The following is an 18,253-nucleotide window of genomic DNA, read 5'->3' as shown; positions in this document are numbered from 1 at the left end:
CGAGCGTGAAAAATAAGCAACTAGTACTTTTTCAAAGTTTGCAGTCCGCTCAAGCGAAGGAAGTTACGCTCGAGCAAACCCTCACTTTTTGCATGACCGCTCGAGCGTGGACCCTGTTTTCAGCAAGTTTTGGGAAATATTTTCAAATGCAATTTTTGCATCCTCATTCCATCTTTGGTATTCCTAGGCCATGGTTAAGACACCATAATAAGAATAAGGGTAGAAACACACTAAGAACAAATGAAATAAGCTATGTATAATTCGAACGTGTGTTTCAATATATGTATCTGTCATATTCTGTAGGTCACGCGCCACAAGTTAAGTGAATCACCTACTCTACTCGTCTACTTGGAGCCGTCTGTTAACTGTGAGTAATAACTTAGTAAAGCTATGTTCAACTTTATTTATTTCTATATGATAAAATAAGATCTGTTTTCTGAAATGTTATATTCTGTACAATGAATGATCGTCCGATCTCTGACAATGTATTCGTGGAATCCTTAGCATCATGTGATATCTGTTAGCTGTTACCCGATATCGGAGGTCTCCTTATGGGACTTATTATGTTTGTCATCTGTTACCCGTACCAGAGGCTCCATTATGGAGCTCATAATGTTTATTCTCTGTTGCCCAGATCCGGAGGTTCCTTTATGGAACTGGTTATTCATAACTACCATATGTTCTGCATCTGTTCTGTTAGCACTAATGGATGTATCACGTATGATTAAGCATGAATTCTGATCTCTGTATATGTATATGAATATGAATATGTATATGAATCTGAATTTCTGATTTCTGAATCTGGTATGGACTTCATTCATTAAATTATTTACTCTGTTATTATTTGCTGGACTCCAACTCACTATTTATATTATGTATGTAGGTGAGTAAGCATGTGACCAGGCCCAAAGTTGACGGCCTAAGTTTCAATTTTTGTCAGCCAGCCTTTGTGCCTCCCGAGGAGGTTTCGGATGGAAACAAGTTTAGTGGCTGTTTTTGTGATGTACTAGACTTTGTTCTTTTTAAGTACAGACAAGATTTTTGTTTATATGTTCATGGAGTGATGTGTAAATACTATACCTTTTGACTTCGCTCGCAAGTTTTTAAAAGTTTTAAATTATCTATCTATCTGTCCCATGTATGTCATCACAGCTCATTGGACCACGTATATTTTGTGTATTTGCTTCTATAGCCCTTAATGATATGATATTTTGTTAAGAGACCTTTGGTAATCCAAGGATTACTGGCCGGTTAAACCCATAGGGGCGGGTTTGGGTCGTGACAAATCACCATTGATTGGGATTCATGGGCAACCACCGAGCACCAACTCATTGCTTCGTGCTCACCGATGGCGAAATAGATGAGTTTTCGACGAAAAAGATGAGTAGATCAACTCAAATCGAATGTAGATCTACGTTAGATCCTGCTAGATCTAAACCAAAAAATAGTTGTCAGAATACATGCATCTCTCTAGATCTATCTATTTCTTTCGATCTCTTAGTTTTAATACTTTTTCTATACTACACACTTATATTTTCTAGTTATAATGGGAAAAAATTTCAACTTCTAAACAAGTTGTTTTCGAATTTTAATTACAAGCGGTGAATAAAATTATATATATATATATATGTATATATATTAGGCTGAAATGAAACATTCTTTAGAACTGTAAAATTTTGCGGTTTCATTACTTTCTTTAGAACTGTAAAATTTTACAGTTTTAAAATATTTTTTTCAGTTTAATTAATAAGGATAAATACTTAATAAAATCATATTTTGAAACTGTAACATTTTACAGTTTCAAGACTTACTTTTCAGTTTGATCAACATTGAAAATTATTTGCTTAAACCCTACAAAAATTAAAAATTATTTGCTTAAACTCTATTAAAATTGAAAATAACATATGTTTTTTTATTCCATTGTTGTTGTTTGTTGTTCATAGTTTTTTTTTTTTTCCTTTCAATTTATCAATATTTAGCACATTTTGCTATGTTTTTTCACTTTAATTTTTCAATTTATTCTTCTTCTTTTTTCCGGCAATATTCTAGACATTCTGATAAGTCTCTAGTGGTATTTTTGACGTCCAGCGAACATTCTAGGCATTTCGACGACTTCCAATGACGTTCAGAACATTCCGACGATACTCCAGTAATATTCCGGCAATTTCTCGGTGATGTTGAACATTTTGGCGAGTTTCCATTAACTGTCTGATGGAAGTCTAGTGGTGGTGGGATGTATCAGTGTCTTTAATATTTTTTTAAATAGAATTTTTTGGTAATAATTAAAAATACATAGGATTAATTGATACAAGTATTTTATTTTGGGAGTAGATAAATTTTAAATTTTGTGTATAAAACTTATCAATAAATTTTCCATGCAAAAATCTGGATAGGCCCACCAAACCCAATCTTATGCCAAGAACGGCCCGTTCGCTTGGACCCTTAATAATACGTGTCTGAAGCGAGTGTGCATAAGTTTCTCTTAATTCTGAAGAAAGAAAACGAAGGAATGTTGTAAGTTCATAAAAAAGACGTGTTCATTGATCTTCTTCCACTCAACTACCACAGTTGTACAGTACAACAACATCAGCAGGACACTTTCGTAATTAACAAAGTACTACATGATCCCTCTTTCTAACATGGAGCAATGATTCAGAGCACTAATTTTGGTGCTCTAATGAAACACTAATGATATGGTAAAGAGGGAAAAAAAAAAAAAAAAACCAAGACCAAAACATCACATCATAGTGGGTGGAGTCCACTGTCAGCTCATTATAGCTGACTTTAGAGCTCAAGAATTAGAGTTCCGAAACATTTTTCTTCTAACATGTATAAGAGAATTTTCAATATTTCACCAAATTTAAATTTGAGAAAATTTTTAATAAAAATAAAATAAAATTCTTTCATCAAACTTGTATCAAATTAAGGAAGAAACAAGTTTTTTTTATCAAATCAAGGACGAATCAAATCTTTCACTAAATTTTTAATAAGTTTTTTCACTTAAATTTGATGAAATTGTTAAAAGATAAAGGATTAGACTATCTCCAATCCAGACTCGTATATTTCATCAAATTTAAATTTGATAAAAAAATTTGGTGAAAATAGTGTTTCAACTGTTTTACCAAATTGGTATCAAATTAAGGGAGTCATACTTTTTTGAGTTAATTACCTAAAAATCCTATTTACAAATGTCATAGTAGCTCAGGTCCTATTTAAGATTTTTTGAACTAATAAGTCCTATTTAGTAAAACTGAAATATTATCAGTTTTTCCTAATTTTTAAAACTAAGAACATTATTAATTTTGTACAGTAATGTTCCAGATAATTGTTTCACTAACTGATGGAAAAAAAATAGAGCATGAGATTAAACGTTTTTGCCATTCTACTTATTGGTTTTATTTAACTATCCAATAAAATCGAGAACATTAACAGTTTTTTCAGTTTTAAAACTGAGAACATTATCAATTTTTTTTCAATTTTTTTTTCAATTTTGCATATCAATATTCCATTATCATGCTCTTTTATAAACATAAAATTTTTAGTTTTACACACAAAAAAAAAAAATCAATTTTTTCAAATATATATATATTATATATATTTTACGATTTTTTTTTGTATGTTTTTTTTAACAAAAAAATTAAAAAGTTGATATTTTAAAATTTTGAAAATCAAAATAAATGTGAAATCATCATGTTTCTTTATAGATAATCATAAATAATGAAATATCATTGTTTGAAGGGCAATTTCGACTATTAAAAATTTAATAGGACTTGAAAGTTCAAAAAATTTTAATTAGGACTTAATGGAGTATAAGTTCATAAACTAAGACTTGTGTGTAAATGCTTCTACTTTTTTCATTAAATCAAAAGGGCATTAAACTTTTTATCAAATCTTATAGGTGACTGTTGATGGACGACCGAGTGGACAATTGGCCGGACAACCGGGTGGACGATCGGATTGGGAAAGATTTGATGAAAATTTACACTAGGTTGGATGACCAACCGAATGATTGGCCAGACGACCGGTCAAATTGGATGAAATGATCGGAGAACATCATATTAGATCAAATTTTTAGTCAAACTTTTATTTAAATTTGATGAAAATTTTGAATAAACATTGGAGATACTCTTATAGATGAGTTATTTTTCACTAAAATTGATGAAAAATAAAATTTGAGATGAGAAAGTAATTTTTTAAAAGATTTTGACGAAAATTTAATGAGAAGATTGAAATAACTCATATCAAATTAAGTTTTTACATAAATTTGAAATCTGAAATATTTGATGAATGATTGGAGATGTTCTGAAGTCTTCATTTGAAAGAACCTCATCACATTATCACAAACCCAAGAAATTCTGAGGAGAAAAGGTTAGAAAGAGATCGAATCCTAGATGGGTTTGTTAGGTTTTCTCAAGTTTGCATTAAAGTGCTTCGATTTTCTTGCTTGGTATGATTCTTTTGTCTTCTCGCTACACCAAGAAAGTGAAAGAAAATTTTGCATTATTAGTTGCTTTATCTTTGTGCTTCTGTGTGATAATTGATTACTCTCTTCGAATGTCCAACTTTCACGTCAGATATACTAGCCGATCTTGTGAAGTTAATATCTCTCTGTTTTGCTCCAAGCTTATTTGTATATACATGTGTATCTATACATATGTACGTACATATGCATGTAGATGTTAGAAATGGTTTCGGAAAGGGAAAAAAAAAAGATTTTTTCCTCAACTTTGGTTTATTTTTTAGGTGGGAGCCATGCGCCAAAGTTGGCAGGTCAGGGGTGGTTCAAGAGAACGCCCTGTCGCAGATATTGCCGAGTCTCAAGGACCCCCCAGATCGTGCCACCTTGACCCGAGTATAGGTTAGTTTGACCCGGGTATAGGCTAGTTTAACCGAAGAGTGAATTTATCTCCACTCACCGTCCTCGGGATCTGGTCCTTTGTTCGGACTCCATTACGCCCATGGTTCTGGTACGTAGATCCCGGAAAGCTTCGAGTCCGCAATTGTTGTGAGACTCATTAATGGAGCGGCTTCTAGATTGTGTCTGAATCCGTTCGAAGCCAAGTGCTTCGAATCTCTAGGTTCGTGGATCCGAACCCTTTCGAGTCCGGGCTCGAGTAAGTCTCTAAGTTTGTGGATCCGAACCTTTCAAAGAGAGCAATTCGGCTCGTTTGACGATGATAAATCCAGGCCCACCAACCTTGGACTATTGGGCCTAATTAATTTAGTGGGCTCAGATTAGTTCCTCTTACAAAGAGTAAAGTTGGTATCTTCTCTCATGCTAATGCGATTCAGAAATTTTAGTATATAAAATTCAGTAATTTTGTGAGAAATGACAAAAAAAATAAAGGCAAAGAGTACTCTTTCTCATGCTTGTTTTATAAATTAAATTAGAAAATGTGAGAAAGAGAGCTATCTTATTTTGACTATTTTATTTCTCATTAAAAAAAAAAATTGTGAGATTTAGCAAGAAAAAAATTGTTTGGTTATAAATTTTTTATTATAGGGATATTATCCATTAAAATACTAGAGGTAAAAGAAACGGTAAATTATAAATACACTTCCTGAGATTTGTTTAAAATACAGATTGTCTTATGTGATTTGGGAAATTACAAATACCCCTTGTCAGAATTTTTTATTTAACAGAATCAACTAAAAAAATAAAATTTATAATTGCTCTCCTATACAATAATAAAATTACTTAAATTATTAGTTGAAACATATTTCTAATATCATTAAAAACTATTAATTGACTTCATAATTTATTAATAAAATGAGCGATTTGTTATGAAATTAGAAACCTCAAGGGATGGAATGTAATTTCCAGAATCACAGAGAATGATTTATATTTTAATCAAATTTCAAGTAGTGTATTTGTAATTTACATAGAACTATCACATGTACGTGCTTAGTTTTCTTACTCATCCAACGAATGATGAGAAAACATAATATTTTTTATATACTAAACGGACTGTCCATGTTAATGGATTTTGCTTTGTTATATTTGGTGCTTTGTTTGACAGATATGCCTCAGCATCAGCAATCGAGAGTAATTCTTACTTGGAGATGCGAAATCTTGTGGCTTATTGGATTGTTTTCTTTTTGATTTCTCTCTTTGAGCTTGTTTTTGTGAAACTCATTGAGTGGTAATTAATTCTGCCACTATACTCTAGTACAGAGCTCATTTTTGTTTCTTTATTTGTTTGGCAAATGGTATTTGTGAATTTCATAGTTGTCTTCATCTCCTACGTTGATTCAAATATTAAAGAAAAATACTCAACCTTGAATGTCACCAATAAGCTTTACTGTACCAAAAATAGTAGGGTGAGAAAGACATATATAGGAAAAAATATCTAATGGTCCAGCCTATAGGGCATTGGTCCTCTGTTCCCAATATCTGTGTCCTAGTCTACATTGTCCTCTGTTGAATGGATAGATGAGAAAGAGAAAGAGAAGGAGAAGAAGAACTGTGAGAGAGAGAGAACCAGCTGTTGTATATCTTATTCAAAACGTGTTGTTGTATATCTTATTCAAAACGTGTTGTTGTATATCTTATTCAAAACATGTTGTTGTATATCTTATTCAAAACATAGGGTTTCCCCCTTAACACACAACTATTTATACTAATAAGAATAAGACACAAAGACCAAAATATCCCTAACACTTAACACTCCCCCTCAAGTTGGTGCAAAGATATCTCTCATGCCTAACTTGGCACCAACTTGCAACAAATAGGGTGAAAGACTTTACTACTAAGACCCTTAGTAAAAAATCTGTCAGTTGATCTTCAGACTTAACAAAAGGCATACATATCACACCCTTATTCAACTTCTCGTTAATGAAATGTCTGTCAATCTCAACATGCTTAGTCCGATCATGTTAAACAGGATTGTGTGCAATACTAATAGCAGCCTTGTTATCGCAATACAAAGTCATGGGATCACTGTAATCAAGCCCTATATCACTCAACAAAGATTGAAGCCACATTAGTTCACATGTCCCATATGCCATAGCCCTGTATTCAGCCTCAGCACTAGATCTGGATACTACTGCCTGTTTCTTGTTACGCCATGTGACTAGATTTCCCCCTACAAAAACACAGTAACCAGTGGTAGAGCGTCTGTCATCTATAGAGCCTGCCCAATCTGCATCTGTGAATGCTTCCAACCTCAAGTGACCATGATTAGAGAACAAAATTCCTTTTCCATGAGCAGATTTAAGATATCTCAAAATGCGATAGACGACATCCAAATGAGTTGTATGCAGATCATGCATAAACTGACTCACTATCCCAACTGCATAGGTAATATCTGGACGAGTATGAGATAGATATATCAGTCTTCCTACAAGTCTTTGGTACCTTTCCATTTCCACAAGCTCACCAACCCCACTACAAAAACAATGATTAGTCTCAATCGGTGACTCAGCTGGTCTGCAGCCTAACATGCCCGTTTTCGCAAGAAGATCTAGAATGTACTTCCTTTGAGAAATGAAGATGCTTTTATCTGATCTAGCAACTTCAATCCCAAGAAAGTATCTCAATGGACTAAGGTCTTTTATCTCAAACTCCTTGGCTAACAATATCTTGAGATGGGTCACCTCCTCCTCATCATTACCTGTCACAACTATGTCATCCACATATACAATAAGCACTGTTACCTTATGTACATTGTGTTTGACAAATAATGTGTGATCAGCATTGCTTTGCTGATGCCCAAATCCCAGCATTGCCTTCAGGAATCTACCAAACCAGGCTCTAGGAGATTGTTTCAAATCGTATAAAGCCTTCTTCAATCTACAAGCCTTTCCAACTGTAGACTGTGATGAGAATCCTAGAGGTACATCCATATATACATCCTCCTCCAAATCCCCATGAAGAAAAGCATTCTTCATATCTGGTTGTTGTAGAGGCCATCCCAAATTAGCAGCACACGACAGAATAGCTTGAATGGAATTCATCTTTGCTACCGGGGCAAAAGTTTCTTGATAGTCTATTCCATATGTCTGGGCAAATCCCTTGGCCACTAGTCTTGCTTTGTACCGTTCAATCATCTCATCTGCATTATGCTTGATAGTGAACACCCACTTACATCCGATTGGTTTTTTCACATTAGGTAAAGACACCAAGTCCCATGTGTTATTTTTACTCAAAGCTTGCATCTCTTCTACCATAACTACCTTCCACTTCGGATCATTGATGGCCTTTTTCCAACCCTGCAGAATACACACAGAAGAAAGAGATGAAACAAAAGCACAATATGAAGAAGACAACGAATCATATGACACGAATTTAGAAATGGGGTGTTGAGTACAGGCTCTAACCCCCTTTTTGAGAGCAATAGGAAGACTCAAATCATCAACAACAAGTGAAGAAATGGACTGAGGATCATTGCCTATAGAGTCAGTGAAAACTGGTTGTGGAACTGGCGTAGGAGATGATTGACTCAGTGGCACAAGAGAAGCCCGCTCTTTCTGACGCCGTGAATAAGTCTTAAGATCAACTCTATCCAAATGACCACCAATATCAGTCTCATCAACAGAACTCGTAGGCTCCCCCTCACCACAAATAATAGCCCGCTGATTAGGAAGGAAAAAAGACAACTCTTGTTGATATGTCGTCTCCGTCTTATCCACAATCTCATCTATACCACTCTCCCCCTGAGGAGATAGCGGATGACAAGGAAAAAAGGACTCAGATTCACGGAAGATAACATTCATACTAACATACAGCTTATGAGTCTGAGGGTCATAGCATTTGTAACCCTTCTGAGTAGCAGAATAACCAAGAAAGACACACCAGATAGCCTTAGGATCAAGCTTCCCACAAGTACGAGGTTGAAGATAAACAAAACAAACACTACCAAAAACCCGAGGCGGAAGGGAAGAAGTGGGATAAGTGACAAGGAGGAGCTCAAGAGGAATTTGGAAGTGGATGACACTAGAGGGCATACGGTTAATAAGGTAAGCCGCGGTAAGAACAGCATCCCCCCAAAAGGACTTAGGAACATTCATGGTAAACAAGAGTGAGCGAGCAAACTCAAGGAGGTGGCCATTCTTGCGTTCAGCAACTCCATTCTGTTCAGGAGTGCCAACACAACTAGTCTGATAAAGAATGCCATGCTCCTCGAGATATGCCCTCAAAGCTCCATCAACATATTCAGTTCCATTATCACTTCTAAGAATTTTGATAGTAGCATTGAAGAGATTGGAAACCATTTTATCAAAATTTTTGAAGCACGAAAAAACCTCATTTTTAGTGCGAAGTAAATAAACCCAAGTCACATGGGAATAACAATCAATAAATGTGACAAACCAACGATAACTGGAGGTAGAAACCACAGGGGAAGGACCCCACGCATCGCTATGAATAAGCATAAAAGGAAAAGTACTTCTTTTATTAATGGAAGGATAACAAGTACGTTTATGATTAGCAAACTCACAAGCATCACAAACAAAGTTATTCCTAGGACAATCTCGAACTAAAGAAGGAAAAAGTTTCTCTAAAATACTAAAGGAAGGATGCCCCAAACGGCGATGCCATTGATGAAGAAGGTGAAGGGAGGAGCCAAAAGTGCATTGAAGAGCCCGAGAGGACAAAGTTGATGCAGAAGCGACATCCAGAAAGTACAAGCCATTGTGTGCACTACCACTGCCAATCATTTTCCCCGTAGCCAGTTCCTGAAAGACACAATGAGTCGAAAAAAAGGTTACAGAGCAATTGAGAGCAATAGTAAGGCTACTAACAGAAAGTAAGTTAGTGGAAAAATTAGGAACATGAAGAATAGAGGAAAGCAAAAGTAAAGAGGTGCAATGAACAGAACCCTTGCCAGAGATAGAAGATAATGTGCCATCTGCCACTCCAATTTTATCTCGCCCAGAACTAGGTGAATAAGAATGGAAAAAACTAGAAGTACCCGTCATGTGATCAGTAGCACTGGAATCAATGATCCAAGGAGACAAAGAGGCACTAAGTGCACTAGCAGAAATACCTGTGTGGGCAAAGTTGGAAAAGGCAGAAGAGGAAGGAGCTAAGGTAGAAGAAGAATCAAGTCGAGCCATCAAATGTCTGAGAGTGTGAAGCTCATCTTGGGAAATAGAACCAGCATCATCCGAGGCACTAGCAGCAGTCTCAGACACATGGGCTTGAGGACGAACACTACCACCACGACCATGGCCTCGAGTAAGCCGACCATGCAACTTCCAACAGTGTTCTTTATCATGTCTATCTTTCCCACAATAATCACACTTCAACCGGTCCCGATCAACCAATAGACCCTTACCACCACCCTGAGGCGGACAAGGTAGAGTATCACGGGACTTGGGGCCGACAACCATCGCTGACCGATCCTAAACAGGGGCATGCACCATAGCACCACAACGACTCTCCTCCTACTGAACCAGGGCATAAGCCTCACGCAATGTGGGAAACGGAGAGCGACCCAATACCTGAACCCGGATCTGATCATACTCCAAAATCAAGCCAACAAGAAAATCATACACCCGCTCCTTCTCCACAGCCTACTGAAACATAGTGGCATCCGTGGAGCAAACGGGTTGGAAACTCTGGTAGTAATCTAGCTCCTGCTATAAACCACTCAACTCAGCATAGTAGACTGCCAGAGAGCGATCCTTCTGATCCAAGCCCCTAATCTTCTTTTGCAATTCATAAGCATGTGCATCATTACCCTGTTGAGAATACATCTGAGATGTCGCTATCCAAATCTTGTGAGTGGTATCCATCAAGAGAAAAGTCCTACTAATGGTAGGTTCCATAGAATTGACCAGCCAGGTCATCACTAAAGCATTCTCCGAAATCCATTGAGCAAATAAAGCATTGTCCTCAGTAGGTTGCGTAGTACTACCAGTAATATAGCCAGTCAAACGCCGAGCAGCAACGGCAAGGCTGCAGGAGTGAGACCAAATCAAGTAATTGGTGCCATTAAGATTGACCAGACTAATTTGGAGAGAAGGACTATCACCCAAAGTCATACCACGACTCAGTCCACTATCCTCCTTGCCCTTAGAGTACTGACCCTCGCATTCAGCCATGAGATAAGAGAAAGATGGGGCAGAAACACAAACAGTTTATCAAACAAGTCCTGACAAAACCTAACCAGCACAGCAAAGCACCTTCTAAGGCGAAACCAGTGCAAAAATAACCCTAGAATAACATAACCAGATCACATATGAGCCCAAACACTGAAGCAGAGCATCCAAAAATTGGGAAAAAACCAAGGGAGAGCCAAAAAAAATAGCAAAACAAGGACAGCACAGCCCAATAAAGGCCTAGTCTGCTCCCTAGGATGTGAGGGAGAGAGGAAAAATCAAGCAAAAAAAGGTGCACCAGTGACTTTCAAAAAATCACCCATTTTTGACGAAAAATCAAAAAAATTGGAAAACTCAATCAATAATAACCAAAAAATAAAAAGGAGATTACAGGATGAAAGCTTATCAATTTTCGAGCATACTGGAAATTTTTTTATTTATTTATTATTATTATTATTATTTTGAGACGTACCAGATACAAGAACGAGGGAAGGAAAGAACAATCTTCAAGGAGAAAGATATTGCTCGGATACCATGTTGAATGGATAGATGAGACGGAGAAAGAGAAGGAGAAGAAGAACTGTGAGAGAGAGAGAGAACCAGCTGCTGTATATCTTATTCAAAACGTGCTGATGTATATCTTATTCAAAACATAGGGTTTCCCCCTTAACACACAACTATTTATACTAATAAGAATATGACACAAAGATCCAAATACCCCTAACACTTAACATCCTCAACACTTTCCCAATCAAGCATGATCCTCGTATTTTGAGATTTCAAATTTAGATCCCTGCCCTAATGTCCTCTATTTTCAATACACTTCCAACTGTACAATCATGCCTCAAGATTCCCATGTTTGAAGTTTTTCACCTTGAGAATCCCTATCCTATATGGTACTGGGGGGGAGTGAAATATCGGCTCTATTCAATACAGAAGTTAGTAGGTCTCCGATCTCGAATTTGTTTATCCATTGTTCTATTCAATACAGAAGTTAATGGTGCTTGCTATGTTTACAAGTGTCTTATTCATCCGTGTTTATCTGCGAATCCACAAGGAGTTATCAAACAGTTTGTCAAGCACAAGGAGGACGTACCTCTCAATGCAGTAAGCTTTCTTGCTATGGCAGAGATGTATGTTAAAGAGAATGGATCTGAAGCTTCGGAGAAACTTATTGACAGAAAGGTGTGCCATACTTAGTCCTGTCAACAATTGATAAGATGTCTAATGAGAAGTGTTTGAATAATTGGATAATTTTCATAGAAAGCTAAATATTTGTTAACAGAGTCAACGGTTTCATTAGGCTTTGAGTCAGAAATGTTCATGTTTATAATGTCATATGATAGGATCATTACATGCAAATGCTGATACGCATGCATATATAATTGTCAAAAACTCAGATCTTTTCAATTTAGGTACATACGGAATATGCATGACAAAGTATATTCTCTCTCTCTCTCTCTCTCTCTCTCTCTCTCTATGTTGTTGATTACCCTTTTGCCTTCTTGTCAGTCCAATCATACAATGCCAAATCCACGAGTAGCAACAAATACAGTAGCAAAAGAAAAGGTTTGAGACAAAAGAAACCGTTGAGGCAAAAGAAATGGCTGCAGCAATTCAGGTAATGTTTCTTATGATGCTTCTAAAATCCACGAGTTTTATCAGCTTCTGTTGTGAGATTCCAGTTAGTGTTAGTGTTGGTCTTCCTTAGATTAAAGGAAAGACACAATCCTCCATTGGGGTTAGAATTTGGAAAGAGGAAAAATTCATTGTTATTTTAGATAATATACAATATATTTGAATGTTTTAGATATTCATGTACTCGTATTGCGTATCCTAATATCAAAGGATTAAGGGTTTAGGGAAATTTGATGCCTAGACATAACCACACCCGATACTCATACTGAAGTCATGTAACAAATGTTAAACCATGTTTGAGTTCATCATTGATAAGTATATCCTCTACGAACCATCCTTTTTGTTAGTCCAAATTCAAAGAGCCTAATGTTACTGAGGAGGATGCCAAAATTCCTGCAACTTCAACACAATGGATAAAGTTTCCTATGTTATTTTCTATCATATTTATGTTTTTACTTAAAGACAAAACCACCTATGAATCATCTGTTATTTCCGTTTTTAGTCCAAATTCAAAGAGCCTAATGTTGCTGAGGAGAATGCCAAAGCAGGAGAACTAAATGAGAAAAATCCTGTAGCTGCAACAAAATAGGTAATGTCTCCTATCGTATTTTTCATTATATTTTGGCTGCTCGAGTGCTGCAATTTTCCATCCATTTACCTCTACAGTTGTTTTTTGCTGGTTTAGTTGTGCTATATTACCTTCCACTATATTCCTAAGGTTTTCTTATGTTGTATTCATAGTTGTCAAATTGAGATACGAATCATGTATCAATTTTTCTGTTTTTCTGAATTGTGCATTGTATCTTATCGTATTGTCGTTAAATTTTTTAACATCTTTAAAAATAGGTTGAAAAATAAATGTATTTATAGAAAAGTAATAGCTTGATAAAACAAAACGCTAACGATGAATAATTCTTAAAATTGCAAAAGTAACATTGCTTGAAACATAAAATGCATTTAAAATGCAGAGTGAAGTTAAAATATGCATAAAATACTATCTTAATTCATCATTTAACTTTTAATATTTAATATGCGACTTTATAGTTTGTCAACAGTAGAAAACTACTTTTACTGGTGTAAGTAGGTATAAATCAACCGCATATGATATGTAAATATTAAACAAATATATTTTTTCTTTTAAAAGTAGAGAAAATAAAAGAAAAGGTACCCATCTCATCTAAAAATAATAATAATAATTCGTTAATGAAAATTTATAACAACATATTGATTTACTAGTAATTAAGTCTAATTACTTTTTTCAAATTTGCTTAAGAAATTGAAATATTCATCTATCATATTATATCTCGTGTTTTGTAAATTGAATCGTGTATCGTAAGATACATTTTACTTAAAATATGTATTGATGACACGTATTGTTTTCTCTTTAAACATATAGAAACCTAAGATATGTCTGCTAACTACTTACTGCAGGTCAAGCGTGTTGAAGAGCCAAATCTTTCTCAAACTGAGAAGAAAACAGTAACATCCATTAAAATTGAAGAAAAGACCCTAATAGAAGTTGTTAGAGAGAACGAAGTTGTGGAGGTACCTGTTGTTGCAGCTGGTGGTGGAGACAACAAAGTCCAGGAGAGACTCGCTTCGGAGAATGTTCAAAAAGAGTGGACATTTGCTGTATGCCAAGTGACGACCACGTGTGAGGAAAAATTGAAGTCTCATCTTCATGGGTGATAACACAAATCCCAGTGTGTAGAGCTGAAAGCAATCAAGCTAGCAAACAAAAACAAGGGTTGCTCATCTTCAATAGCCAATCAGGAGCCCCAAAGCCCATTTATGGCAATTGGATAAACCAAAATAAAAGTAAGAAACAAGGGGGCAAGGCACAAATGAACTGAACTAGTAAGCAATGCAAACAAAAAGAAGTAAAGAACACTACTGGGTATGGGAAAATAAATTCTAAATTATGGTGCACTATCTGTAATGTTAAGTGCCCTGGTGAGGTTGATATGGCTTCTCACCTTAAATGGAAGAGGCACTTGTCCCATGTTCGACAGATAATGGATCCTTTGGGTGGAGGACATTAATAGGATCATGGAAGCAATTTAGTATTTCATACTCACAACATTAATATAGATGCAGAAGAAATTAAGCATTGACATGGCTGTTTCTACTAATGATTTTGTGGTTTTCAGTTGTTCCAGCTTATGGGTCATATTTGTCTCGGCTAGATATTGTATATTATGGGTGCACTATCCCACATTACTCTATGAGAGATCACAATTCCACTACATAAGTGGACTAACTCCCTTAGAGTATTATAAGGCATTTTTAAAGCTGTGATGGGTTAGCTGCTGGTTTTCGCCTAACTCCAAAACAGACAATATCATGCTAGTCGAGGAGGGTTAGATGCTTCATTGTGTGGGTGCACTATCTCACATCGCTCTGTGAGAGATCACAGCTCCACTACATAAGTGAACTAACTCCCTTAGACTAGTATGAGGCCTTTTAAAGCCGTGAGAGGTTAGCCACTAGTTTTCACCTAACTCCAAAACAGACAATATCGTGCTAGTCGGAGAAGGTTGGCTACTTCATTTTATGTGGGCGTACTATCCCACATCGTTCTGTGAGAGATCACAGCTCCACTACCTAAGTGAACTAACTCCCTTAGACTAGTATGAGGCCTTTTAAAACCGTGAGGGGTCAGCCACTAGTTTTCACCTAACTTCAAAATAGACAATATCGTGCTAGTCGGAGAGGGTTAGCTACTTCATTTTATGTAGGTGCACTATCCCACATCGTTCTGTGAGAGATCACAGCTCCACTACATAAGTCAACTAACTCCCTTAGACTAGTATGAGGCCTTTTAAAGCCATGAAGGGTTAGCCACTAGTTTTCGCCTAACTCCAAAACAAACAATATCGTACTAGTTGGAGAGGGTTAGCTACTTCATTTTATGTAGGCGCACTATCCCACATCGCTCTGTGAGAGATCACAACTCCACTATATAAGTGAGCTAATTCCCTTAGACCAGGATGAGGCTTTTTAAAGCTGTGAGGGGTTAGTTGTTGGCTTTCTCCTAACTCCAAAGTGGACAATATCGTGCTAGTCGAGAAGGGTTAGCCGCTTTATTTGGCGTCGTTTGTGAGAACTCCATACTCAGGTAGCTTGTCCACTAGGGAGTTATATGGGTGCACTATCCCATATTGCTCTATGAGATATCACAACTTCACTACATAAGTGAACTAACTCCTTTATATAAAGCTTTTTAAAGCTGTGAGGGGTTAGCTGCTAGTTTTCGCCTAACTCCAAAACGAACAATATCATGCTAGTTGGGAAGGGTTAGCCGCTTCATTTGGCGCCGTCTATGGGAACTCCCTACTCAAGCAGCTAGTCCACTGGGGAGTTATATTGTTACACTATCCCATATCTCTCTATGAGAGATCACAGCTCTACTATATAAGTGGACTAACTCCTTTATACTAGTATGAGACATTTTAAAGCTGTAAGTGGTTACCTACTGGTTTTTTCCTAACTCTAAAGCGGACAATATCGTATTAATTGGATAGGGTTAGCTACTTTATATACAAATGGGTTGTTATGTATTTTGGTATAACTTTACAATTTAACTAAGATTTTATGTGGCCAGTCTTTGATTTAAGGAACTCTAGAAGAGTATTATAGTGAATGCCTAGTGGTCATCCAAGGAAAATTGACCATTCATTCCCCTTTCTACCTATGGGATAAAAATTAAGATTTGATTAGGTTCATGGACTGCTTCACTTTTAATAGATGACCGTCATAGTATTTTCAGGAAAATTGAAGACAAGAACATTAATAATGAAATTCAAGTGGAAGACCTTCATATTATTTTTGGGATAAATTACAAATATAATCTATGATGTTTACTTAAAATATAAATTGTTCTTTGTAAATTTAAAAATTACAAATGCTCCCTTATCAAAAATTTAACAAAATTAACAGAAAAATAAAAATAAAATTCCCAATCACTGTCTTATGCAGTAATAAAATTATTTGAATTGTTAATTGAAATGTATTTCTAATATCATTAAAAATTGTTAATTAACTTGATGATTTATTAATAATATGAGTTATTTGTTATGAGATTAGAAACTTGAAAGAGTGAGATATAATTTTCAAAACTACAGGAACAATTTGTATTTTAAATAAATCTCATGGGATATATTCATAATTTATACTAAATTTATAATTTAAAAGTTAAGTTTTACGTATTTATAAAGAGTTTTTTAAACAACTAACTATTTTTATTTTTAGTTTTTGGGAGTTGCCATTCTATGGGCTAACAAAAATTCTCATGTGATAGCCCGAACTTGTGAAACTTTGCACATATAACTATGGATGGTCTTGGGGGATTCTATTTGCACCCAAAAAATATTAAGTATTTTGAATTTTTTAATACACTCTATTAAATTATTTAGAGTTATAATTTATTTTTAATACACCCTATATTTTTTTCCCTAAATTACCCTTCAAGGTATACCCAAATAATAAACAAATCAAAAACTCAAATTACACCATTTTGAAAAATCCTTTAAAAAATCTTTAACAGATTTCTCATTACATATTCCTTTTGTACACATAGAGAATGACGGCACTGGTGAAGAAAAACCATGAAAAACATGCCTCTCTTCATCTCTACCTTCTCATTCTCTTCTAAAATGATAATATTAATATATAATAATATCAAATAAATATATACACATTCATTGATATGATTTATAGAGTATTTAAATCATTGTTGTTTTGGTAGTTTTTCGAAAATAACCCCATTAATGACTAATCCATACATGATTGTCACATTTGAATACATGCAACGATGGTGTGCAAAAAAGAAAAAGGCAAGAAAGAGAAAGAACAAAGAAAACTAGAGGCATGAAGATGTTTAGAAGATTGCCTTTATGAAAAATTAAGAGGCTTTCAATGAAAATACAATGGCACATATTGTGTTTTTGTTTTCTTTGTAAGTAATAACACAATAACAAACAATGACACTAATAATAATAGAGAGTTTTGATAGGGTGGATTAGGGTTTTGGAGTAATAAGAAAATAAAATTGTACGGGAAAGAAATAAACCTTCTCGTATAATCCTGTTGATCAAGTCCGCGCTCCTCCAAACGTCGTCGCTTTATTCCCTGAAAACACAAACGTGAGCTAGCCGGCAGGTGTGTGCCGGATACCTCTCCGATGCCTAAGACAGCAAAATAGACAAATAGACAAAAAGCTCTGTGTGTTTGGGAATCAAGATTGTGTTCGGGAATCAAGGTTGTGTTACGTCTCCATAGGTGATGTTGTGAGCTTTTATAGGTTCCGTGTGGCACAATCCTAGTAGGACTCTTATTCCTCCCTGTAGAGTCCTCCTAGGAATCACATTCCTGAAAGATAATGCTTATCCTCTAACACCCCCCTCACTGCTTAAACCAAGTGAGATGGTTTTACCATGGTCGGAACCCAATATAACTGAGGTAAGGATGGCTATGCTAAGTCACAGAGTAGACCGAACTAAAGCCAGTTCGGTTTCTTCCATTCACTACTCTTACCTCGGCTTCTCCTCTACAAACCATGATGCGTTCAGAC

General features: G+C 35.7%; 1 protein-coding gene across 1 annotated transcript; it reads right to left on the bottom strand.

The window, feature by feature from the left end:
• Positions 1 to 10,581: 10,581 nt before the first annotated feature.
• Positions 10,582 to 11,046, bottom strand: LOC145813532 (uncharacterized). Its single transcript, XM_082909026.1, has one exon. The coding sequence runs from the start codon at positions 11,044 to 11,046 to the stop codon at positions 10,582 to 10,584; it is 465 nt and encodes a 154-aa protein (XP_082765152.1).
• Positions 11,047 to 18,253: the final 7,207 nt, after the last annotated feature.

The sequence above is a fragment of the Camellia sinensis genome, chromosome 2 (assembly GCF_055761805.1).
Source record: "Camellia sinensis isolate YWXY chromosome 2, ASM5576180v1, whole genome shotgun sequence".
NCBI classification, from domain to species: Eukaryota; Viridiplantae; Streptophyta; class Magnoliopsida; order Ericales; family Theaceae; genus Camellia; species Camellia sinensis.
This window is presented reverse-complemented; position numbering and strand designations above follow the sequence as displayed.

What these genes read in the sequence shown, in the direction of transcription:
- LOC145813532 (XM_082909026.1), bottom strand. Translation starts at nt 11,046, where the DNA reads ATGGCTGAATGCGAGGGTCAGTACTCTAAGGGCAAGGAGGATAGTGGA.